Source organism: Fusarium mangiferae (assembly GCF_900044065.1).
Source record: "Fusarium mangiferae strain MRC7560 genome assembly, contig: FMAN_scaffold009, whole genome shotgun sequence".
NCBI classification, from domain to species: domain Eukaryota; kingdom Fungi; phylum Ascomycota; class Sordariomycetes; order Hypocreales; family Nectriaceae; genus Fusarium; species Fusarium mangiferae.
In genome coordinates, this window is record NW_024573929.1 from 1,249,746 (window position 1) to 1,273,506 (window position 23,761).

The window sequence follows — 23,761 nt, forward strand, 5'->3', positions numbered from 1 at the left end:
ACGGCGGCGGTCGATAACAAGGCAGTAAATCGCTGCCAAGAGGCCATCGACTTTCAGTCAGCAAAGACAAAGACCATCAGCCATCTGAGGGGTCTTTACAAGTATCTGATGCAGTGGTTGATGCTTAGGTTGTTTGTTGTTCGTCACTGATCACACACTTTCAGTTTCGAGGCAAGGCAATCTGCACAACACTCTTTCGGTATTAACAAGACATCCAATGCAACGCATCTGATGCGTGCATTGCGCTGTAGATTATAAACTCCTTCCGACGTCACGAACTTGATATTGAGAGGCATTTGTGACGCAAAAGTCGATGCCGGCTACCCAAAGCAGTCGGGTCAAGGCCAAGCCCAAGAGAGCGAGAGACGAGACCCCGTCTAGCCCGTCGATGACGATCCCGCCTTGGTTTTTGGTTGCCCACTCATTCATTCATTCATTGGATTAAATTGGGTCGGGTCGGAGGACATCACTGATCACTCACGGCTAGGGCTAATTGACTGACGTTGGGGTGTAAATCTCCCGTTATTGCATGGTGATCCTCGGATCGAGCCTTTGAGCTCAAAGGGTAATGAACACCTTTGACTATCGCAGCGAAAGATCATGAGAAGGAGGCGATTGAACACGCCACATTTATTTACCTTTAATGATACAGCACACATTCTTCTCGGAAGAACCACCGATCGATCCCTTCATTCCGTCACAGAGGGCAATTGGAGGTGAGAGCGTGCGGGGAAACCGGCCACCATTGGCTCGTTAACATGTATTATCCCCACGCCGATATTGCAATGGAAGTGCTTTGCGATGGCGTGTTACGTGTGTCGCGCTGCGCTGTATCTGCCTCTTTTATCATCTTGTTCTGGCAGAGCTAATTGACCTGAATGACCGGCCACTGCGATCGAGATGACAACAGCTAATAGGTTAGGCGAGGGTCGAGAATAGACCACCAAGAGATCAGAGAGCAAAGATGATAAAGAAGGAAACAGACACATAAACGAGCAAACAAACAAAACTTGGCAGACAGAGGCCCCATGAGCCTCCACCATTAGCCACAATTCTGCCCTTCCTAACCTTCTAGCGTGATTCCATATCGATCAGGGTGTCTAGGGTGTCTGGGGTGTCATCACCCGTTACACTGTATTGCACGCGGCACGGCACTTCACCGTCAGTCATGTAAGTAGGCTAGGGGAGAAAAGAAAACTCATGACCTTGACCCTAAATGATGAAAATATTTAGGGACTCTTTACTGAGTTGATTTTAGCACCTTCTTTCCAAGTCTTGAGTTTTCTTGCTCCCCGAGGGTAGGTAGGCAGGTAGTTAGGAATTGCCTCGTGCGTTGCTTCCTTTGGACCATCCGTTCCACCCGCCGTCATGTTTAGTGCCACTTCGTCACGCTCTGCCGACTAATTTGCCACACTCAGTCCCCCCGTCCCGTGCTCGAGCCTCACTGTCCCCACGCGACTTACATAATTCTGATCTCAGCTCAAGTAGCCTTCGGCGTTGTCCGTAACTTGGGTTAGAAGAGTCGTTTTCTTCTTTACTTTTCGTGGCCTCTTGTTTTTAATTTCATGAGCCTTGCTCTCTTCAGCCAGCCACGTGCCTGAATCAGGGGACTTTCCCCAACTCCCTTGCGCGTGTCAGGTTATCAAGGGGTATGTCTGGCATGTCGTTGGTTATCGATGCTGCTTCGAAAACGCCTCTTGGGCTCTCCGGATCACACTTCACAACGGCTCGTAGTGCTTTACTAACTCAGTTACGAGGCGGTGCAGTCTACTGATTCCAATAAACAATAGTATTCCATATGTAGAAAGAAGGGAATTGGAACAGCCGGAAGACGCCTTAACACATCAACTTAGGTAGCACCTAGGTATGGATATGCCGTGGGAACTACTTAGACTACGTGCCTACCCCACGCCAACAAGGAGAATATGTTTAAGCTGGACCCCTATTCAACGATTAAGGTGAGGAGTACAGAAGAAAAAAGAAGTAGACAAGTTGCTTCTAAAAGCCTTCTTCTCTTCAACTGTAGTACCTTGCCCTAGGCCTAGCCATGGACAACTGGGCAATTCTGTATAAGGTACTTACACACCTAACTTACATACAGGTATGTAGGTACGATAGGTGATCCCTTGTCAGCGGCATTCGTCCAGTCGTGGCGATGTAATGCGATACGAACAGGGGTATGTGAGGTGAGTGAAGATCCATTGTCCTAATTCATAAGTGGAGGCCTGCCCTGGGGGCACTGGGGCAGTCCAAGTCCAACAGTAGGTGGCTTTGGGCTGTAAGGGGCGCTTACTATTGGTTTCTGACAGGGCCCGGGCCCAATATGGCCTTGTGGTAAGTGCTGAGTGGTCCCTGCCCTTCCTTGCACCTTCCATTTCGTCGTCGTCGCCACCTAAGCTCACCCGACCTCACCTTTGTCGGCTTCCATTTACCTAAGGGTAGGGTCGGTATGTACCTTTGCCCACCTACCTACCTGAGGTCCAATTGGAGTGGCCTGTCTCGTTGCCCCCGGCCCCGCCCCTGGCTGTCTCTGTCATATGTTTGGCTCTCGTTGATCCCGTCATGCCAGGCTCGGTTTTTTTCTTCGCTGTAACTTGACTGGTGTGTGTCGCAACCGTAACAGGCACAGACAGGAGACGGTACCTCAAACACTCTGTGCTTCTGCGTGTACTCCGTACTCTAGCCACCATTGGCCGAATTGATTCATACATGTAATCTCATTCAGTGAATGAGACCTAAAACATTTGCTCTCTCAGTCAATAACGGGGGATCCCAGTGCTAATTCTGCAGATAATTCTTTGGTCTCCCGATCGTTGGTTTGGTTGCGTTGCGTTGGGTTTCGCTCCCTCCGCTTGGTATGTACTGTACTGGCGTCGATTGACGTTGTGTTTGCTAAGCACACCCCCCTCGCCAGTCCGCCCTTAGGTTCTATCCCGGCCTCTTTCAGTTTCTTGTCCTGCATCTCCACATCAACCTCTCCACCCTGGGTTGTGTTCTGTCCCCGTCTGGCTCCTCATCCCTCACTAGTAGCCCAAGCTGTTCCAGAGAGAGACAGAGAGAGAGAGAGAGAGAGGTAGGACCAACCAGAAAAAAAAAAAAAAAAAAAAAAAAAAAAAANTACAATCCAGGGGCACGGCACGCTAAAGTTTAGGGGATACTCCACTCTCAGCCGCTGAAACGTCATTCCCTTCACAAGGCTGAGTACGAGCTCCAGATTAGATTTCTCAACACCAAAAGATCCATATTCTGATGGTGTACCATTAAAAAAAAAAAAAAAAAAAAAAAAAAAAAGAACCGAACAAGACCAAGCGAAGACAAAAAGAGAGAATTGGGGGAAAAAAGGCAAATTCTTGCCAGGAGCTTTCTCTTTAAGACAGGCCCAGCCCCAGCCCCATTCATCGCCCGCTCTAATCGCCTTCCTTTTTCTGGTGCACAGTTTTTGTTTCGCAGGTGACGACACACACAACACGACGTTATCGGACTTTTCCTTATAATTCGTCACTCACATCGACATCGAGAGGCACGCAGAGCACGCTCTTATTGATCTGAATCTCGAACACGATACTCCTATAAGCACAATTAGCATACCAGGCACCTGTCCTGTTTCATCTGTAAGCTCCTTTCCCCTCCTTTTCATGACAAAGATCCCCAAAACCCAATACCACCAGACCAGACCAAACTAACAAGCCAGCCAACCAACCAGCAGATCTGCCGCCTCGACTGAACTTTAGCGCTCCTCCAACGCCGCTCATACGCCCGCCGCGCCCACGGTCCCTCACTCGTCCTCTCACCTCCACAGCCCACAGCCTACTCTACAGTATAACTGGGGTCTCGACCTTTATTACACTTTAGGTCCCCAAGGTCCGCATTCCTACTGTTGTATTCAAAACTGCCTCTCGCACAAACCCAATCACTCTTTCGCTCTAGACGTCCACCTGCCTTCCCGATAGACTCACGGCCGGCTGCGCACCATCGAACTCTCGTCGCCTTCGTCCGCCTCCTACTTCTGTTCTTCTCTGCCCGGCCTTCGCCAAGCCCTCTGGCACAGGTCACCATCCGCAATCCGTCTACGACGACATTCGCCGGCTCGCCGCTCCAACTGCCCTCACATTCCAATCCTTAGGGACCACCCAGCAACCTCGACGGCCTCGACCCTGTCTTGCGCCATCTCCGCTTTGGGATTGATTGCCCTCGAAACGTCACATCTACAGCCTCCAGGCGGACTTGTTTGTGATCACGCCCGATCACCAATTACACTACCTGTTCTGTCCGTTAGGGTTTACGACTTTGATTCCTTTTCTGCGATCCTTGACCCCCGGTCTTGGGCAATCTCTAAATCCTATCTCTCGCCTCCTGGTCTTCTTCATTGTGCACCCTCTTCTTGTGGCACAAATTGGCGCCACAACAAGCCGTCTTACGCCGCATAACTCTCGTCACCACTGCGGCCGTTCCCTGCCTGTCCACTCTGTGATTATCATCGACAAGTTCACAGCATAATTTGTCATTTATGGCCTTATCGTTCCTGCGGTAGCCTACTTCTAGACCCGACGCCTCTTCCTTCTGTACCATATGAGCATCTGGGTCAATCTTACTGCGTCAGATATACAGTCCCCACTTGGTGTCGCTCTTATTACTTGACCTGGTCCCCTCCCTTAGAAACGCTTCAAGACCTGGTCCGTTTTCATATTTGATCTTTGACTACTCTACTACTCGGCCTGGGACGCACAGAAGCGTTCCTGACCATAGAATGATGGGCGCATCACGCTCGCGGAGGCAATCTCTCGAATGCCACGGATGCCACATACCTCCGCCATCCCCTCAACCTTCTTCGGCCTTCGAGGACATCTTCGACGTCGATTCGCCTGTGTCAAGGCCTGTCAGCGAGGCGTTTATGTCTGGAACCTCGACACCAAACGGCACAATAGGTTCTCGGCCACCATCTCTCACAGAAATTCTTCTCGACGTTGCGTCGCCACCATGGACCCTCAGCGCCTTCATGGCCTACCTCTCGCAAAACCACTGCATGGAGAGTCTCGAATTCACGCTCGACTCGCAACGGTACGCCGCCTTTTACAACGAGATGATTACCAACAACCCGAACCGCGCCCAAGAGACCGATGACCGTGTCTGTATTTTGTGGGAAAAGCTTATGCAGGTTTACATCATTCCCTGTGCGCCTCGAGAGGTCAATCTCCCGGCCCGTATCCGCGATCAGCTGCTCGGCCTTCCTTGCGGCCCAATTCCCCCTCACCCCGCACAGTTGGACGAGGCCGGCCGGATCCTCTATGAACTCATGAACGATTCATTACTTCTACCTTTTCTCCAATCTGTCGCTCCCATGCAGCTCGATGGATCCGTCGACGAGCATGGACGCGGGTCTCGCCGTTCCTCAAACAGTAACACGCGAATGGGTGCGCCCGTCCGCTCAGTGAACTCCATGCATCATACTGACCCGGAGTCCCTGACTGACGACAGCGACTGTAACTCGACTCCTGGTATGGAGCCCATGACTCCCCCAACCACACCGCCTACTTCTGAATGGGCTTTTACAACTTCCCCAGGGGGTCTTCAACGTGCTGTGGCTGCTCACAATAAGGGTTGGAAGAAGATGGGCGCCAAATTGGGTTTCAATCGCAAGAGCTCACGAACACGCTCCGCCCCCACTTCATCTCATCCTCCTCCACCGGAGGGATATCATATGCATCACGACTCCTTATGAGGGTCACAGGTCGTGTCATTGCCTGAATCATCCGATGAAGCCTATTGGACTCGTGAGATTTCTCAAGATGCTCTTGAGGCTGAGGGTTCGTATCATGGCCACCCACTGCACAGCAACTCGAATGCAGCGGATGATGGTTGGTACCACAACCCTGACCTCCAACAATATGGTGGTTTCGGTGATGGCACGGCCGCGAAATTTGACACCGCTCAAAGCGGTGCGAAGGCGTCTCTCGTACAAAGGAACATACGCATGAGAAGACGACAGAACAAGCCCCCGGAGCTTATAACTAATACGCAGTCGGCGAGGAATAAGTACACTGGTCAGTGCCAGCAGGCTTCCGCCACACCTTCATATTGTCTTGATCTGCCTGCTCTATTAGTATCCTCCAACTATGCAGGAAACAACAGCATCGATAACACCTCGATGCCAATGACTGATGTGTCAAATTATCTGCCGACGCCTACTACCAGCAATGAGGACATGAGGTGCCCATCGACAAGTTCAGAAACGGAAGCGTTCAGATACGCTTCTCCAATAGAAGACTTGTATGGATGGGACGCGGAACTCGAGAGGCGTGAAGCTTCACCAAGCCGGGATTCGATAAGCTCCACCGAAGGTCTTGATGCCTTCGCTCTTAGCTATAGGCGAGCTAACGGTAGCAAGCATAGCTTGCTGCAGCGAGTCTTCCGCGTTGGCTCTTCGTCATCTGTGGGCAAGATAGAGACAGCTGTCTGAGGTGCTGGGGCTCACGCCAGGCGTATAGGCCAGTTTTATTGTTTGATATACATTGTTACGAGGTCCAGTTTGGCATTTTGCATACATGGGATTGCCACCGGCCATCATGACAACGGTGGTTGTGTACGGCAGGCAAGGCGTTGGTGGGTTCATCGTTTGTTATCTGGTTTCAATTGCATCGCGGGTTGGGGTTTGGAAGCTCATTTTTGTTCATTTTTGTTCATTTGAAGATTATTTGGCTTTGAGTGTACGCACTGGGCCACTCATCCAAAGGGTTTGGGTGATGAGACTGCATTTTCACAAGGCGATACACGAACGACTGGACGGGCGGCAAAGGAAAAAAAAGTCATGAGTGGCCCGGTCTGACGATGACGATTACGGCCTTTCAGTTTTGGTTGCGATTTTGGATTAATACGACTGGGTACAAAGCAAATAAAGAGAAGGACTCTTGTGTCTAGTTAGCCATGATACCCCCATCCTTCCTCAACAGGAGGGAACCTAGACTTAATGTCTTAAAAACATATTACATTAACAAACCCTCGTTGTCTTGACTGTTGCGTGGCTAACAAACATGAGAAGAAACAGATTTCAGTTTGACCCCAGGAATGACCCAATGCCATCAGTAGCGAGCAAGTCCAGTCCGGTAAGCCCGGGACGGTAGTAAAGTTTCGGATTGTGAAGGTCTGGAATGTGAGGCTAGTCATCATGCCAAAAGCAAAATGCAATCTTTGACTGGAGGATGAGGTGTTCAACTTGACTTGTACAGGTCAAGTACACAGATCGGGCTGGATCAATAGTCCTCGAATATATTGAAAGCTTGACTAACAAAAAGGGAACTCACTAATGGCCAGGGTTTTCACTTTATCCTAGGACATACCTTTTATGATACTCCGCTGTGGAAGCTATTGTCAGCTGAAGCTGGCAGAAACTAGCTTCCACGATCGACAGCCTTGTACTCCGTACGGACAACTCGATAGATGGCCTTCAAGTTGTTCTTGTTCTTGGGGGTATCCCCCCAGTCGACATTGCAAAATTTTGCTATCCACTGAGCTGCCCCCCAGGACCATGCCACACAATTCTTTGGATGGTGATCCAGCATTAGTCGGTCGGCTTATCGTGGCGTGAATACATCTGCCATTCCAGCAAGTTGGCAAAGTCAAGCTTTCCTTGCTCAACTTGCTTACGTGTCACAGTAAGCATGGGCTTCGGCAAACCCATAGATTCTAAGTAGGCAACAGCTAAAGGTTCGTGTGAGTGCGGTAACCTAGTCATGGCGGAGACAGAGGCAGATGGGGTGGGAAATTGGTCATAGTACGCACATTCTTTCCATTCGAGATCCTTTCGTTGGCGGCTCCACTTCAGCTCTTCAGCCATGATGTCTATCACCCTGGGTAGGGCTTCGAGGGCGGCCTGCGCATTCAGAAAGGCCAGTCGCGTGCGTCGAGCGAGAACATCAACGGCCGTCTGGGCGTACTCGTGTCGAATAGCATATCGAATCTCGCCATCAACAAATGGATAGAGCTGGGAGATGCGTTCACCGCGGGCGGGGAAGCGCTTGTCAGTCAGCTTGCAAAGCGAGGCAACAGTCCAGGCACGATCACCATAGGACTCGGTCAAGTGTTTGGCGACCTCAGTCTCAACCCCAAAGTGCTGGATAATAGGGATGAATAGTGTTGGGCTAAAGCCGTGGGCACCAACCAAACGAACCTTGTGCGTCTGACATTTGCCGTCCAATATTGCCCCATCGTCAATTAGATCGGTACCGCTGACACGAGGCGCATCTGTGACAGGCCTGGGCTCAAGACGAAATTCTTGAATGGCAAAGTCTACGCACTCCTCTGCCATTTGCCTATAGGTTGTCCATTTCCCGCCTGCACAAGTCAACAATCCAGAAGTGGAGATATCAATCAGATGATTTCGAACAAGGGACTCGGTGTTCTTGGCTTTGGGGTCCTTGACGAGCGGGCGAATGCCGGACCAGGCAGCGAGGACATCACCTCTGCGAACATTTATCTCTGGGGAAAGGTAGTGGCTGACTTCGCTCAGGATCCACTCGATAGACTTCTCGTCGGGTAGAGGATTTGATGTGATGGTCGAAGGGGAATCGGTGGTGCCTGCGATAGTGTTGCCTTGCCATGGGAGGAAGAAGATGACCCGGCCGTCAGACGTCGACGGATCGATCAATCCCATTTTTCCCGGACTGAAATAACCAGGGAGAATGACATGAACCCCAGATGCTGGGGCGACAATTTCCTTGCAGCCTGGATCGTCCATTTTTCGAACAAAGTCAGTAAAAGGCCCCGTACAGTTGATGACACCCTTTGCGCGGACGGTTATGGGCTCGGCTGGTCGACCATCCTTTAAGGAAACGAGATCCTTGACTATGGCGCCGCAAAGGTTTCCGTCGCCATTCTTTACGAGTCCTGTGACCTCAGCATGGTTGACAACAGTTGCGCCATAGAGGGCGGCGGTCATTGCGATAGAAACATTCATGCGCGAATCGTTATGTGCACCGTCGTAGTATACGAGAGCACCGACCAGATCTGTAGGTTTAAGCATAGGGAAGGCCTCAAGTGCCTTACTTCGAGTCAGAAAGTAAGACCCCTCAATGCCTTCACTGCCGGCAAGAAAGTCATAGAACTTAGTGCCGGCCCAGTAATAGGGAGCTTTCCACCACTTATCGAGGGGGAGCATGATGGGGAGCCAAGAACTCAGATGGGGAGCCGTCTGTAGGAAGTACTTGCGCTCCTTCAGAGCCTCCTTGACGAGCAAGTACTGGTTATAATCCAAGTTCCAGACGGCTTTCTCGAGATAGCGGACACCTCCATGAACCAGCTTGGTACTCTTACTGCTCGTGCCGCTGCTAAAATCGTCACGTTCGACGACCGCGACTTTGAGGCCACGAGTAGCAGCGTCGAGGGCGACACCAGCACCAGTGGCACCACCACCAATGACAAGTATGTCATATTGCTGGACTTGAGGCCGTGAGCTCCCTCGGAGTTGGTCTAGTTGCTCTTCGCGCGTTCTGACGCGAGGAAATCGAGGAAGCTTGAAAGTGCCATCAGCACCAAAGGTTGGAGGCGGAACTGCGGGTGATGTATGGCCAGTGAAATCACGGGGACGGTAGCTATAGATGAGAACAGCTGCAGATGTAGTGGCGACGCCTGGCAGCCAGAACCGACGAATGAGTCCTCTTGGCACACCTGCGAAGGCCGGCATTTGTAGCAATGGTTCAAGCGTCAGCGACAGTCTATTCAGAGACTTGGTGCGATACGGCGATAAAGAAGCGGTGTGGTATTTGGACTGGAACTATATGCGAAGTTGTGAGTCTGTAAGAATGAACAGGTAACTAGGTGCTGGATTGGTTAGGTATGCGACATTGACGGGGACAATGTCTCGGTCGCACTGCAATGACGATGTCGGAAGACTGAATACGGTACACCCGCAACTACAAGAGAGGGCAGAGAGGAGGGAAGGGGAGGGCGGGAGGGGGACAAGGAGAGAGTCAGTGGAGGTAAACCTCCATATGACGGAACGTGTTGGCACATGCCAAGTCAAGACAACCATTGGAAGACAAGACGTCTCCTGTTAGGTTCGGGGTTTCTCCCTTCTCCTTGAGCCTGCCCTGGGGTTTGGAGTTGGGTTTGGGGTAGGTAAGCGCGATGAACCGTACCTGTAGGTAAGGTTTACCTACCTTTCAGTACGTATCAAAGCTGATCAAGCTCACCTAGGTACCTACCTACTTAGGTAGGTGAGCTTCTTCACCAACAATCAACAACTGTAGTAGGTAATTGACTTCTGATCTCAATCTTGAAGCCTCAATTGTAGAGTGAGAATATCAACCATATTTATCTTGCCCCATTTTGTAGCAATATCTTCTATGTCTGTCTGTCTGTCTGTCTGTCTGTCTGTCTGTCTGTCTGTCTGTCTGTCTGTCTGTCTGTCTGTCTGTCTGTCTGTCTGACCATCCATCGATCGAAAAACCAAACGCCACCCACTCCTCAAGAAGCAAACACCAAACCTCGCTGTCCAGCACTTCATTAGAAACAAACAAAGGAAACACGCAATGCGGTGGATATACACGCGTACATTGTAAACAGCATCCATCCGTCGACCCAGTCCAGCCTCTCCCTTCCCTAGCGACTCTCAACCGTCTTTGCAAACAGGATATCAACAAAACACGTAACATAGCTGTGCCCCCCTTTACCAGCCTCGATATCGTTGGATAACTGTGTGCCAATATCGTTGGCGCCGAAATGCCCCATCGACTGCAGCTCGATACCTGCTGCAGCTGACAGTTTGGGTATTGTTCTCTCAATTGTTATTGTGTCGGCCTCAGAAACGTGACTTGGCTTCCTGGCAGCCGTCTCACCTCCTTCTTGTACATCTACAGTAATCTCTTGAAACACCATGATGCCGCCATATGATGGAGTGGCTTGCAGTGGCTCCTGTCGCGGGACGTATGTGCTCGATCCTTCACCTGAGTCGATTGACTGCGTTCGTGCGTTAGTCACTGGCGAGCAAAGGTTGATGGTCGAGCTGGAACTCCCCGAGTCATTTGACGATACAACGTGCCCAGATATTCTTGAGAGCGACTTTGCTCTAGTTCGCGAACTTCGAGTCGTCTCTGACCGCCCGAACGGCCACCGACTAGACAGGGGGGGGCTGATCGTATCCCGGGAGCCCTCATGGCGCCGCGCGGTCTTCGCGATGTGGCCAAACTCCTGGTGTAGCCCTCGAGTAAACTCCTGATAGGACTGGGTCGATACTTGACGCATTCTGAAAAAGCTGAGGGGCACAAACTCGCAGTTGGGACTTGATAATACCGAATGAATGGGAATCACCAGTCTCACAGCTATCATGGTTGCCTCCAATCGCTTCTCATCCCCACGACAAGGTATGCGGAATGCTGTTGATGTGAGAATCGCATCCTCGAGCAAGGGCTCCTGTGTCGATTCTCGCAGCGCTTTGATGGTATCTGCAATCTGCCCAGCGAACTCGGCCTCTCGATCACTCCGTTGAGAGTCTTCCTTGCACTTCTCAACGATCTTGGATACGGGCACGTTCTCGAACCTCCTGAGGTAGTGCATTTGCCAGTCTTCAAGATTCTCAAAAGGGAAGGGCATCGATGGGAGTAAATGGCGTGCGCCTTTCCTCACTAAGACTTCGAAGCTAGAACTGACACGAGCTCGGACAGCAAAGAAGCCCAGGTGAGTTCCCTGGCGGATGTGATTGTGTTCACTTGTATATGTAGCCATCTCCCTCAGTTTTGTCTCAAAGTCGTGGGTTTTGATCTGCATACTCGATTTGATGAGATCGCCGACTTGGTGCAACTCGGCAAACCGATATCCAGTGGATATCAGTCGCTCAGTATCGCGAACCGACTCGGAACGGCGGACAAGGAACATCAGAGATCCACGCCCATAGTCGTGGTTTTCCATATGTAGGCCCTTCTCCGTAATATCCAGGCTGTTCTGGACCTCCTCGTAAGCGTCACTGCCTTCCAATCCTGTCCCGGCATTTGACTGCTTGCGCAGTTGGGGCCGAGGCCGTCTACCGTTGGCACCCGTCGGCAGGATTTGATCCCACAAAACTCCAATGGATGCCAAGTCCTCACGAAGTCTATCAGCAAGAGCAGCTGCGGCGAGACAAAAAAGCTCTCGGAATATCATGTCATAGCTGTCGATAGTCTCGCCATGTTCACTCACAAGCTGGATGCCTCGTCGTCCATCTTTATGAGTGCGGGAATGTGGAAGTTGTGACACATGTTGTCTCATCCCCCCAACAAGGCTCCATATCATATTCCAGTTTCTTGATGCTTGGTACATCCAATGGAACAGCGGGTGGCCGGTATTAAAACCCTCCTTGGCATTCTGCTATGTTCAGCATCATTCGCGACAACCTGGCCGGAGTATAGCCTCACCTTTTCCAGGAAAGAATCAGTCACCACGGTGCTTGGGATGTATCCATCGGGGTCAACGAGAATTCTTCCTCCTTTATCGAAGACCGCTGCTGCAAGAGTGATCTGCTGGGCACGGAGGGCGGACCTTCTCATGTTCCTAGCTCGAAGAATAGCCGAAGTGGCAATGATGAAGCAGGCTCCTAATGACTTTTCTGTGTTAGCACTCCTTGTTCTTAGTATTACAAGAGACCTGGGCGCCCATGTGCTTACCAAACAAATGACAACAACAACGGTCCCTGTCCTCGATGGCTCATTGCCGTTAGGCTTGATCCTCTTCAGTCGATAACGAGTGCCCACAGAAGCGCACCAATGCATCCCAGACACAGCCCCGGCGAGGACAACGGCTGAGATGACTCGCTTCCACCATGCATTCGCCCACATCGCCCGAAATACGAAAAACATGGCCAATGCCACATTACTTGCAACAATGGCGATGATAGCCGATCCGATGACGTATGACGGCTGGTACACGCATGTATAGTTGTTGATAGAAGCATTACCAAGGTAGTGCATCCCGCAGACTGCAGTCCCGCAGAGTACACCACCCGCGACAAGCCTCCACCATGAAACGACGTTGTTGGTGCCAACAGCCATGAAGGCAGCGAGAAGAACTATTATGGGGACGAAGAAAGATATAGCAGTGAAGCCGCTTGAATAGGCAACCTGCAATTCCGGTTGACCATCGGCAAGATCAATGGCTCTGTTTCCGATGAAATGCTACAGAAACAAAGATACAATAAGTCTAACCAGGTACTTTGAAATAAGACGCAACCTGACTTACCATACACCAAATAGATACTCCACCCATCGTAACTGCTGAGCTCATGAGCAGGAGGCTGTTTTGGTCAGGACCCTTGTGTGGAGTAATCTGGGAATTTTGTCATCAAGGTAGAGACATACTGATTGAACAGACCCCTTAAACCGGTTCTTCGATTGATGAGCTCGAGGGTTGAACCAGCGCCGACCAGGCTGACGACATAACTCAGGGCAACAAACCCAGCATTGTAGCTCTGAGGCACGATATGACCTTGATACCGCTGCAGCAACTCTTCCGTAGACATGGTCGCAGGTACGTGGAAGAGCAACGACAAGTTGCTGCCGCCGTATTTGAGGATAGCAAAAGTTTCAGACAAGACAGCAAAGTCATCTGGGACAACAGATGTTCTTAACTGACACCCGCATGTCAGGTAGCGAGGACGAGGAGGACCCGATGGCTGTTTCTGGTGGAGTTTGCCATATTGGCCTAGCCACTACGGATAGGCATTAAGGACTTGACGCGAGCTGGTCGCCCACTCAGCAGCTGGGGTTTCTGGATCCAACACAAGGGAGAAGCCTGCATTCTGGTTGCCACAAAGAAAAAAGACGTGGACAATGAGATGCTTGGCGCTCAACAAGAGCCAAAGGTGCTAGCTAGTAAGTGCAATCTCTTTTGAGGGCCCCGAGTCTTGGACCAATGGAGCATGGTGGCCGCCCAGCTGTGGCTTGATGGCTTCCCTGCTTCATTAAGTTGACGGCGCTAAGACAAGCCATGGTTCCCGAATTTCGTACAACGGGCATTAAATTCTGGAGATTAGTGCCGGAGGCTGTCAACATATCTCACCAACCTGCTAGCGTGATCGAGTTGCTTTCTCAGGGATGACGAAGGGTTGGACAAGAGGCGATAGCATGAAGTTGGTCTGAATGCCGTCTTCTCGGTTCTACAAGACGGAGCAATGTAACAAGTAGGTTCTGCACTATACTGTAGCCAACGTTCATGACGATTCTCGATCTGGAAAAGACATCGATACTTGCTACCAACAGATATTCAGATCATTCTACCAGGTTCTTGGGACCAGTGCTAGATAGCCGATCATGCTCTTTCTCCCCTGTCTGCCTTCCTGCTAGGGAAAAGCAAGCAAGGGGATGGAGAGCTGAGTGCAGGGGGTGTGCTAAGGCCCCAAGATGATTTGGAACAGACCTGCAGGGAGAGCGGGGAACACAGCACGACATACCGTAACCAGGTGTCTCACAATACCTCAACCCTAGACTTTCACGCCTTGCGATTCGTCGAGGCCGGAGCATTCGGGACTTGAAGTTGCAGGCTTGGCAAAGTAAGTAAAAAAAGAGCTCATGCCGCTATTTGTTCACTTCCAGCTAGCATCGGCTGCATTGATGAGTATCAAGGGCAACGGCAACGGCAACGGCACAGGCATGGGTAAAAGAAGAAAAGATCCAGGTCATCCAGACCAAGCCCAAGGGCGATTGAGCAAGCAGATCTGTCGCTTATCTTACATCTCTGCTTCCATTCCTTTAGCGTCGTCCACCCAACAAACAGTGAAATGCTGGCCAAGGCACAAGTGTTTCCCTCTAAGCCAGACTCACGGGAACCTGCGCTGAAGACAAGCAGCCAAGAGAATCCGGCTCTACCATGTTGCCGGGAAATTGCAAATGGTAATGTGGGATAAATGGCCACCTTGCCCTGGATTACTGTATGTACATAGTATGTGTCTGTGTGCGTGGTCTGAGCTCGTTTGCTGTTAATAAACTTTATTAGCGACACAACGTCGATCCAAGATCCTGATACTTGGGTACGGATATCGCAAGCTGGGATTCCTAGACTAGGTGGTCAGATCTCACCCGCAGTCTGTTTTTGCTTTCCCTCTCATCATTAGTCTCGTTCGCTACGGATCCCGGGTGCATCGTGTTGCAGAATCCATTCGAGTCTTGATCCGCAAACCAGTGGCTTGCGGAATTGATAAGCCAACATGTTATGTTTGTGTCACTGTCTGTTGCAATGTTGTCGAAATTGAGGACAAGCTCAGCTGATAGCAGTTACAGCACAACACAGCACAACACGGTAATTAATTTGATGGCGTCTGTCTTGCGTAAGGTCCTTCTTGGAACACCTTTCGGAGAGGGAGCGGAAGAGTCGGCCGGCCTTGACCATCGCATGTGTTTTTGGCTTTGCCGACAGTGTTCACAGCAAGGTATGGAGCCAACTCAATGATGCAGTTGGGTTTCTTTGGTGACCAGGTTTTCTTCATGCTCTCGATGGCCGACACGCTTCAAAACTCAGTGGTGCTAATACGATGCTCGACTCTCCCCCCATCTATTCTGCGTACGTTAAGCTTTTTGGTTTTGGTTCTCCCGCCGCGTCGTCACAGCCCGCTTCAACTATAAGCCTCGGTCTCACTCTAAGCACGGACGGGAGTGGGCATGTGTTGTTGCCATGGGGTAGCCGTGAGAGTCCTCGGTACTCGGTACGTACTTGAGATAGTGTCTGAGAGCCCAGATCTCAGACTGGCATGCAATGCCACCAACGCTCATTCATTCAGTCTATTGGATCATGTTAAGCTATCCGGAAGGGAAACCCTCCACCTCTTGTCTTGCTCTCCCTTTTTGTAAACTCTAATCGCGAGATAGCCCTTCAGACCCTCAAGGGTTTCAATGACTTGTCATGGCGCGAGTGTAGCAAGCTGACCATCATGCTATCGCATATGAGTATGTACTGTGGGGGACGCCATATCCTGGGCCGCACAGTAACTGTTTGGTGTATTGTCTAAACGCAACGTAATAATGTGACCGGCCCGCTGTGACCAGCGTTTTGCTTTGTCCTGATGTCAGCTAGCTGGCGACAATGAGGGCCCGGGAATATCTCACTTTAGCTGCAGCGCTAGGTTGTGTGATCCACAAAGTCAAAGCATTTTTAGCATGCTTCAACCAAGGTCTTTTGTCGTTCCACATGTCTCCTCGTCCCATAAACATACTGGCATCACCAGATCGATGCGTCTCACTTCAAATATATATGCGATGATCAAGACGGAAAGCCCCTGTGTCTCTTTACAGGCTCTGGGAGGCTTCAGGCTTGTTAATGATCGTAGCGTCGCTTATAGCTATCCCAGATCCATCGGATAAGCGCACGATCGAAGGGGACATTGAATGTGGATATGGGAATTAACTAGGTAGGTAGGTAGCTATCTGCTTCAGCTCATCCATCTGGCGAGCTAGGTGTTGGGCGGGCCTCGGGGCTAATAGCCGACGCTTCTGCAAGGGGCAAACAGCACTCTGGCATGGAGAAACACTCCCATTCGAGAGACGCAATGTGATATGCAAACACATGCAATTATGAGGTTTTTAAGTGTGCTCGAACCTCGTAATAGGAGAGAATAATTGGTGGGTGGTGTGCATATGTGTGTGTGTGTGTGCGCGTGTGCGTGCGGTACATTCAACCATCAAAAGTCAATCCCACTGGCCGATTGAATTTAGCCAAAGACAATCCGTCTCATTGGATTAAGATCCATTTTAACATTAAACGTTGAGTTCACCCGCAGCGGTCTCTCAAGCTTAAAGAAAGCCCGAGTATCCGTAAGGTTCCTCGTAGATTCGCTGTTGGGGTGAAACGCAGCGCATGGGGCCCAGGGCGTGCGTGATCTTTAATTACAGAGTCTTCTCACCTTCCGCCTCCGATCGTTCAGGCCCGTCCATCGGGTTCCTTCATCAGTGCTGTTTGTGAAGCAGCTCATCGGCGAGTCTTTTTAGATAGAAATCGCGGATTTCAGATGGCAGACGGTCAAAGCTCTTTACAATCCGGCTGATGTCTTGCCGTGCCTTCTCATACGCTGCCAGATCCCGGTTACCATACACATCTCGGCCTGTTGAATAACCGCTGTCCAGGTCACGAAAGAAGACATTGACCGCAACGCTGAGATCGGTGGTTGGGCTAGCGGTATGGAGCCACATCGCTGGAATATACAGGAGATCACCCGGGTTAAGAATAGCTTCGTACGGATTGGTCGTCGACACCAACTCCTGCTTGTCTAGGGCTGACAAAACATCAAGACTTGAGCTTGAGGCACCTGGCGCAAATGCCAAATTGTTAACGTCCGTTGGCGGTAGGAGGATCATTCGCTTTGATCCTTGGATCTGAGTATAGACGTTTGCCATGACCTGACGCCCTCGGCTGGTTAGCCAAACATGGCAGCTCATAATTTCCACGTTTACTCACATCGTAATGTAGCCACATCTTTGCTCGACCGGATATCCTCAGCACGGAACTGAACATCCGATCCTTGATCAAACTAAGTTCTTCTGGCAACTGAAAGTCGTCGGCAAGTGTTGGGAAGTCGTCTTGAAGATTGGCTGGGAACTCCGTAGGCTTTGCTTCCGAGAGAGCTCTTAAATACACCGCTTCACCTCTAGCAGCTTTGGCCATGAACGCCGAGAATGGTTCGGTAACATAACGAAAGTTCTTGGAATTGAAATCCATCTTGCCTGTTGAACTTTGACATTCATGTACAACAATCTGGTATCTCACATCAGTAGAGGCGGCTAGGCTTGGGGCAAACTCAGGGGCAAACCTCTTTCGTCTGGCCCACGCGCTGGACCATGTATTCGGGGCTCCATTTATCCACGCAGCCACCCAGGTCTAAGCTCTCAATGATGACTGGCCTTCTATTCTCGATCAGTTGTTCAAAGTCCAATTTCGATTGTAGCTTGACTCTTGCAATCGACTTGATCGAGGGTTTGAGAGTCGGCTGATGCCAATCAATGGTGGCTGTTTGATGTGCAAGTTTAGGCGAATCCTGATAGTTGACTGAGGCCGGGCTACAGTTCGCCGGCTGGATATGTGGCATTTCCATGAGAGGATCCTTGAGGTCGATCTTGTAGACGCCGGCATCCCAGAATGTTCCCATGGAGAAACAGGTCGCTCCTCCACCCAAAACAACAAGCTCAGAGCCAGAAGAAACAGTCGCAGAGCCAATCATGAAAGGCAATTGCCCGGCATCATTTCTCAAGTCGACATTGAATACTTCCACGTGCCCATCTTTGACCGAAATGCAAGTCATAGATCGGCCTTGTGACGATGGATCCTGTCCCACGCCACCGCATACGAAGTGCAAGGACTCCACGCCTGCTGTTTGGGCACCAAAGACTGAAAGTGACCTTGAATAGCCATGCGAGTCAGTGACTATTTCAAAGTGAATGTGTGGCTATGTTTCCGTCAGTAAATTGAACCTGGTGCTCCTCAGGCCGGCAAACAGCCAGCCCGTCTTTTGTGTACAGTCAACATACCACATTGGTCGAGACATTGATAGTCCAGAAATAAGCCTGCTCGTTGATTTTACCATATTTACTTATTCCGCCTGCCATCAGTCCCTGGAAGGTGCCATGCTTGCTTCCGGGATTTGGTGAAGCAACGGCAAGTGCTCCAAAAGTAGAGCTGGGTTTGGCGCCGGTCACTGAACACTTGAGCCACCCTTTGACAGGGTGGAACACATAATAATCATGTGAAATCTCGGAAGGTCCTGTCTTGCCACCAAGAACAAGTGCAAGAGATGAGCCTGGTAAATGAACAGCGCAGTGCCGGAACAGTGGTGCAGGGAGATCGAAGGTCTTTTCCCAACGGTTGGAGTCCTTCTTGAAGATCCAACAGTCATTGAGAGCTTTTGATGGAGAAGCACGGCCTCCAATAAGTAAAGTGCCAAGATGTCCAATGTCGACAGTTGCGTGACAGAGTCTTGCAGTTGGTCCGGCAGGTGACATCTCCAGAGCTATACTATCCTGCTGAAGAGAATAGATATCGCAGGAGTCGAGTCTTGCTTTGACACCCATCCCCAAAGAGTTAATAAGATATTTGTCTCCCTCTGGATTGTAAGCTATCAGAGGTGCACCAAATCGACGTTTGGGAGCCCCCAACCAGCCTAATGAGGTCACATTTGCTTTGACATACTTGCTGGAAACACCAACGTGGCCACATTGGCCCGCACCTCTTTCATCTCTATGATAAGCCGTGGCATGGAGCACGACATAGTGTCTTGAAAATAGGACAAACTCCTCCCATTCATCGAAAGGTTCAACGTCGTCAAGGGCAGCTCTTTCGGTTGAGTCAAGAAACAAATCGCTATTCCAGGCCTCCCAAAGGTCCCAGACATCGACGCTGCTCCAACCTCGTTCCTGAAATCGACGGCGCTGGCTTTCGACGGTTGGGTATTCGTCGACCGATTTTAGGGATGTATTGAGTTTATTAAAATGCTTCAGCATTGTGCTGGCAAAGGGGTGTTCAGGCCCGTGGGGAAGAATCTGTTCCAGAAGGCAGAACTCGGCTTGTTTTCGATCAGTTTTAATTGTACCATTCCGACAGCAACTTTGAGATTTCTTACCTTGTCCAATAGAGCTAGCCCATTGAACCAGAGCATCGGCCGAGAATGTGTCCATGTAAGTTATGGATACTTCGGCAACAAACAGCACAGAACATTCACACAAGTTCAAGAATGACTCGAGGCATTTTCGAAGAGACTCCAGTTCCCTGAGATCACAGCCAATCTGGCAATACTTGTCGCTACGCAGGAGTATCTGATCCGTGACATTTTCGCTGATGGCCGGACTGTCACCCAGCAACTCATGTAGCTGCGGTGTTCCGAGAACAATAGCCCGCTTCTTGAGCATGAGATCCGGGTAGTCGACATCGATGAATAATGTGTTCTCGCAAGAGTCACCATAGCGATGGTACGACTGCCACGGAAGAACATCGCTGTGAACGTGTCTGAGCATACACATCTCGAGGGGAAGTGGGATAGTTGGTGACTCACCTTCCTGCTCCCAGGTTGATAACCACCTTCCTGCGCCCAGACTTCGGTGAGGTGACGAATTGGCGGACGATCACATCAATGGCTCTGAGCCTTAGCCAGTAACCACGGTTGATAAGAGGGGCTCTTCGTTGGAACTTGTTCACGAAGTAACGGAAAAAGTGCAGTTCATCTGGGTAGTAGAGTCTTTCTACGCTCCGCTTGGAAACAATGCTACTGCTATTTGTCTACAGAAGTGCAAATTTCAGCTCAGCATATGAATGGTTCGAGATGCGGTGATAAGTGAAAGACGTACCCCCATTATCAGGTCGTCCAGAGCTTGAGTCCTGGTCATTTTCGTGGACGGGGGGTTTCCTTTGGCCATGTTGATGAGGCGATGCCAGCAACACGAAGTCAAACGCCCAATGAATGCAGAAGATCCTAACTGTTAATCCGGTATCAAAAATATCATTTGCCGAACATGGGTAGATGCCAAGGATACAAATGTAAAGACATTCAATCCATAGATAGAATCAATGTAAAGAAAGAATTGTTAGTGAATTGTGCCCGTCGTAATTCTTTTAGGTCTAAGGTAGCGTTAGGTGAGGAACGTCCAAGGCACCCACCTAGGTACCTTAGTACTTAAGGTAGTAGGTTGACTGCACCTCATGGTAGTAGTAAGGTACCTAGCTGACCAGGTTGGCTTAGCGGTTGAACCGCTTTCATGATAACGATTGGTGTGTGACATGCGGAAAATCGACGTCACACGCTAAAAAAGGCATCAGGATGACCGGGCTGCCTGGCATCGTGATCTTAACCCTAGGTAAGGCCGTCTTGCTGTTCTTTTTTAGATATATCAGGCGTCAATTGATCCTTTCTACTGGCTTTGTGCTCCCAGAAACGAACATTCATTGCGCTTCTCTCACTCCATCACGGTTGCTGTTCCTAATTCTGTGGTTTTGATCTGCTTACAGCAAGGTGCCTGCCTGTTGACTCTTTGCCGACTGGTTGGTAGTGCAGTTCCCTTTAGGGAATTAGTGCATGTGAAGCTCCCCCTCTTCCAGCTCCAGTTTGTCTCTTCATCCACAGTGGAAGTTAAGGTTTGGGGGAAGTACCTATTGGATAGATGCAGGGTACCTCTGCGTAGGTAGGTACTTACTTTACCTTTGGTACTTACCTAGCAAAGTTAGTAGCTTCCTCCCAGTCTCACTGTCCTCTATCAACACCATTGCTACTGATTCATATCAGACCGTGAACTCAGACTACCTATTGCATATCGGCCTGGACTGCTTCGATCTGAGCACGCAAGGCAGTTCACGCTTACACCCGTACTCATCACTGTTCGCCTATTGTCGTTTGCGGTCACCTGAACGGCGTCCCCCCCACCGACGCCATCCATTTGATTGTTGCAGCGCGCTCCACGAACGGTCATTCCCAACCTCTTGATCTCAACCAAAGTTGTCAACCTAGCCCCGAGAACCACGTACTCGTGTCATGTTGAGCAATCTGCATTAACATACGCTGCAAGGTACCGACCGACCTGCAATTGTTCGCCGGCTGCCTCTGTCGCATTGCTTTCCCCTTCGCGCCTGGACAATCAATATCGCAAAGCAAAGGCTCGGTCCTATCTTGCTTGCCGAAATCGCATACAATACTCCTCGCAATCGTATTTGTCGCAACTGGATTTCTGTGACATATAGATACACGCCATGACTACTCCCACCCTCAATTTCATCACTTTCAACCAAGACCACAGCTGTCTTGCTGTTGGTATGGCCGCTTCCCTTCCCTGGCACCGTGTGGCGATAGCTAACTGCGCTTCTTCTTGGTAGGTACTTCCAAGGGCTTTCGCATCTACCATACCGATCCTTTCTCTCGAATCTTCAGCAGCGACGATGGCAACATTGCTATTATAGAGATGCTGTTCTCTACCTCCCTCGTCGCTCTCATTCTTTCTCCTCGCCATCTCATAATTCAGAATACTAAGGTACCGGAACTCTGATTGTCAAAGGGGATTGCATTGCTCACAAATGGACTAGAGAGCATCTGTCATTTGCGAACTTACCTTTCCCTCCGCTGTCCTAGCTGTCCGATTGAACCGAAAGCGCCTGGCGGTGGTTCTTGAGGATGAAATATACCTCTACGATATTAGCAACATGAGCCTCCTGCATACGATCCCGACTTCGCCGAATCCTTCTGCTATATGCGCCCTCTCACCTTCCTCCGAGAATTGTTTCATCGCCTATCCCCTGCCCAAGCCTCGAGAAGATCCCGACGCCCGACGCCCTGCTCACGCACCTCCTCACTCGGCCTTTGTTGCGCCTACGTCAGGCGAAGTGTTGGTCTTCGATACTCTTACCCTGAAAGCTGTGAACGTCATCGAGGCGCATCGCTCGCCGTTATGCTGCATCTGTCTCAATAATGAGGGTACTCTGCTCGCTACAGCCAGCGAGACAGGCACTATCATTCGTGTCTTTTCGGTACCAAAGGGCCAAAAGCTATATCAATTTCGACGTGGAACCTACCCATCCACTATCTACAGCATGTCATTTAATCTGAGCTCGACGCTATTATGTGTCTCTTCGACTTCAGATACGGTTCATATCTTCCGACTTGGAGCCCCTCCAGGAAACAATACACCGGCTGGGGCGCCCATTGAATCCCCGGGCTCACAGCGGCAGGATCGTTGGTCTCGAGCAAGGAGCTTCGATGACTCCGAATCCCCAGGTACCAGTGCAGGCGACTCGCCCAAGAACGAATCTTCTGATGTCGTTTCGTCTGGAAATGGCGCAGGTAGCAGCAACAGCGCGGGTCATACAAGACAGAGCGGCTCATTCAGTAGTATGCTTCGTCGCTCTTCACAAATAATGGGCCGAGGAGTTGCTGGTGTCGTAGGGTCCTACCTACCTCAATCCGTAACAGAAATGTGGGAACCTCTACGCGATTTCGCTTATATCAAGATACCAAAATCTACAGTTCCTTCGGGGACTTCAAGGGCTCTACGTGATGCTCCAGGAGGTCCCTTACGAAGCGTTGTAGCGATGAGTAGTAGCAGTCCCCAAGTAATGGTTGTCACTAGCGATGGCGGCTTTTACGTTTACAATATTGACATGGAACACGGCGGAGAAGGTTACCTGGTCAGGCAATTCTCGTAAGTACTTCTCCAATGCTGAAAAGACAGATGTACTGATTGTCGCGGTCAAAGTGTCCTGGAGGGTGACGACAAAAGCGACGCTTCAGGTTATGGAAACTAGCGTAGCCCTATAAAGGTCAACGGAAACCGATGCGACAATAGCAGATCAGCCTTGTGTTCTGCGCGAGGTTGATTAATGGAGCGGAAGCATTGCTACCGGCGTTCATCGGGTCTGGAATCTTTTTAACACTAATAATCTCTTTTGCGGTGGGATATCCTTTTCTCTAGTTAGTACCCTTTTTTGTTTGTTATACTTCCAAACATCGTCCACGGGTGTCGTCGAAAGGTACCAGCAATGGGCGGAAGGGGAGCGGAATAATTTGGTACAGAATATTCTGTCACTGGAAATGGCAGTTTCAACATTACAACTTAGAGGCAGCCATGAACTTTTCCACATAAATCCTGCCGTATGTACGTAGAAGGCAAAGAAGGAGCAGATATGCGTTCATCCAAAGCAATCCAAAGCAATCATAACCCATTGTGGTTCATCATTGTATCCAGTAAATCCGAACTTCAGGTGTGAACAAAAACGAACAAATACTGAGACACAAACCCAGGTACAAGCCAGAAAATAAAGCAACTAAGCAATTCAGCGGCCAAGCAAC

At 50.3% G+C, this 23,761-nt stretch overlaps 5 protein-coding genes across 5 annotated transcripts; 2 read left to right on the forward strand and 3 right to left on the reverse strand.

Annotated features, from left to right (window-relative positions):
- Positions 1-4,891: 4,891 nt before the first annotated feature.
- Positions 4,892-5,719, forward strand: FMAN_12498 (uncharacterized protein; the record flags this gene model as incomplete). Its single annotated transcript, XM_041835044.1, has 1 exon — positions 4,892-5,719. The coding sequence occupies one exon, from the start codon at positions 4,892-4,894 to the stop codon at positions 5,717-5,719; it is 828 nt and encodes a 275-aa protein (XP_041685247.1).
- A 1,836-nt stretch (positions 5,720-7,555) lies between these two features.
- FMAN_12499 (uncharacterized protein) lies at positions 7,556-9,676 on the reverse strand (the record flags this gene model as incomplete). Its single annotated transcript, XM_041835045.1, has 1 exon — positions 7,556-9,676. The coding sequence occupies one exon, from the start codon at positions 9,674-9,676 to the stop codon at positions 7,556-7,558; it is 2,121 nt and encodes a 706-aa protein (XP_041685248.1).
- Positions 9,677-10,593: 917 nt separating this feature from the next.
- On the reverse strand, positions 10,594-13,480 carry FMAN_12500 (uncharacterized protein; the record flags this gene model as incomplete). Its single annotated transcript, XM_041835046.1, has 5 exons — positions 10,594-12,330; positions 12,381-12,566; positions 12,630-13,136; positions 13,201-13,255; positions 13,320-13,480. The coding sequence occupies 5 exons, from the start codon at positions 13,478-13,480 to the stop codon at positions 10,594-10,596; spliced, it is 2,646 nt and encodes an 881-aa protein (XP_041685249.1).
- Positions 13,481-16,895: 3,415 nt separating this feature from the next.
- Positions 16,896-20,348, reverse strand: FMAN_12501 (putative Leucine carboxyl methyltransferase 2; the record flags this gene model as incomplete). The annotated part of the gene is made up of 7 exons (XM_041835047.1): positions 16,896-17,345; positions 17,404-17,700; positions 17,756-18,388; positions 18,471-19,501; positions 19,559-19,929; positions 19,988-20,211; positions 20,280-20,348. 7 exons carry the CDS (start codon positions 20,346-20,348, stop codon positions 16,896-16,898), a joined length of 3,075 nt encoding a protein of 1,024 aa, XP_041685250.1.
- Positions 20,349-21,672: 1,324 nt separating this feature from the next.
- On the forward strand, positions 21,673-23,217 carry FMAN_12502 (putative Autophagy-related protein 18; the record flags this gene model as incomplete). Its single annotated transcript, XM_041835048.1, has 4 exons — positions 21,673-21,733; positions 21,796-21,950; positions 22,003-23,114; positions 23,169-23,217. 4 exons carry the CDS (start codon positions 21,673-21,675, stop codon positions 23,215-23,217), a joined length of 1,377 nt encoding a protein of 458 aa, XP_041685251.1.
- Between the last annotated feature and the right edge of the window lie 544 nt (positions 23,218-23,761).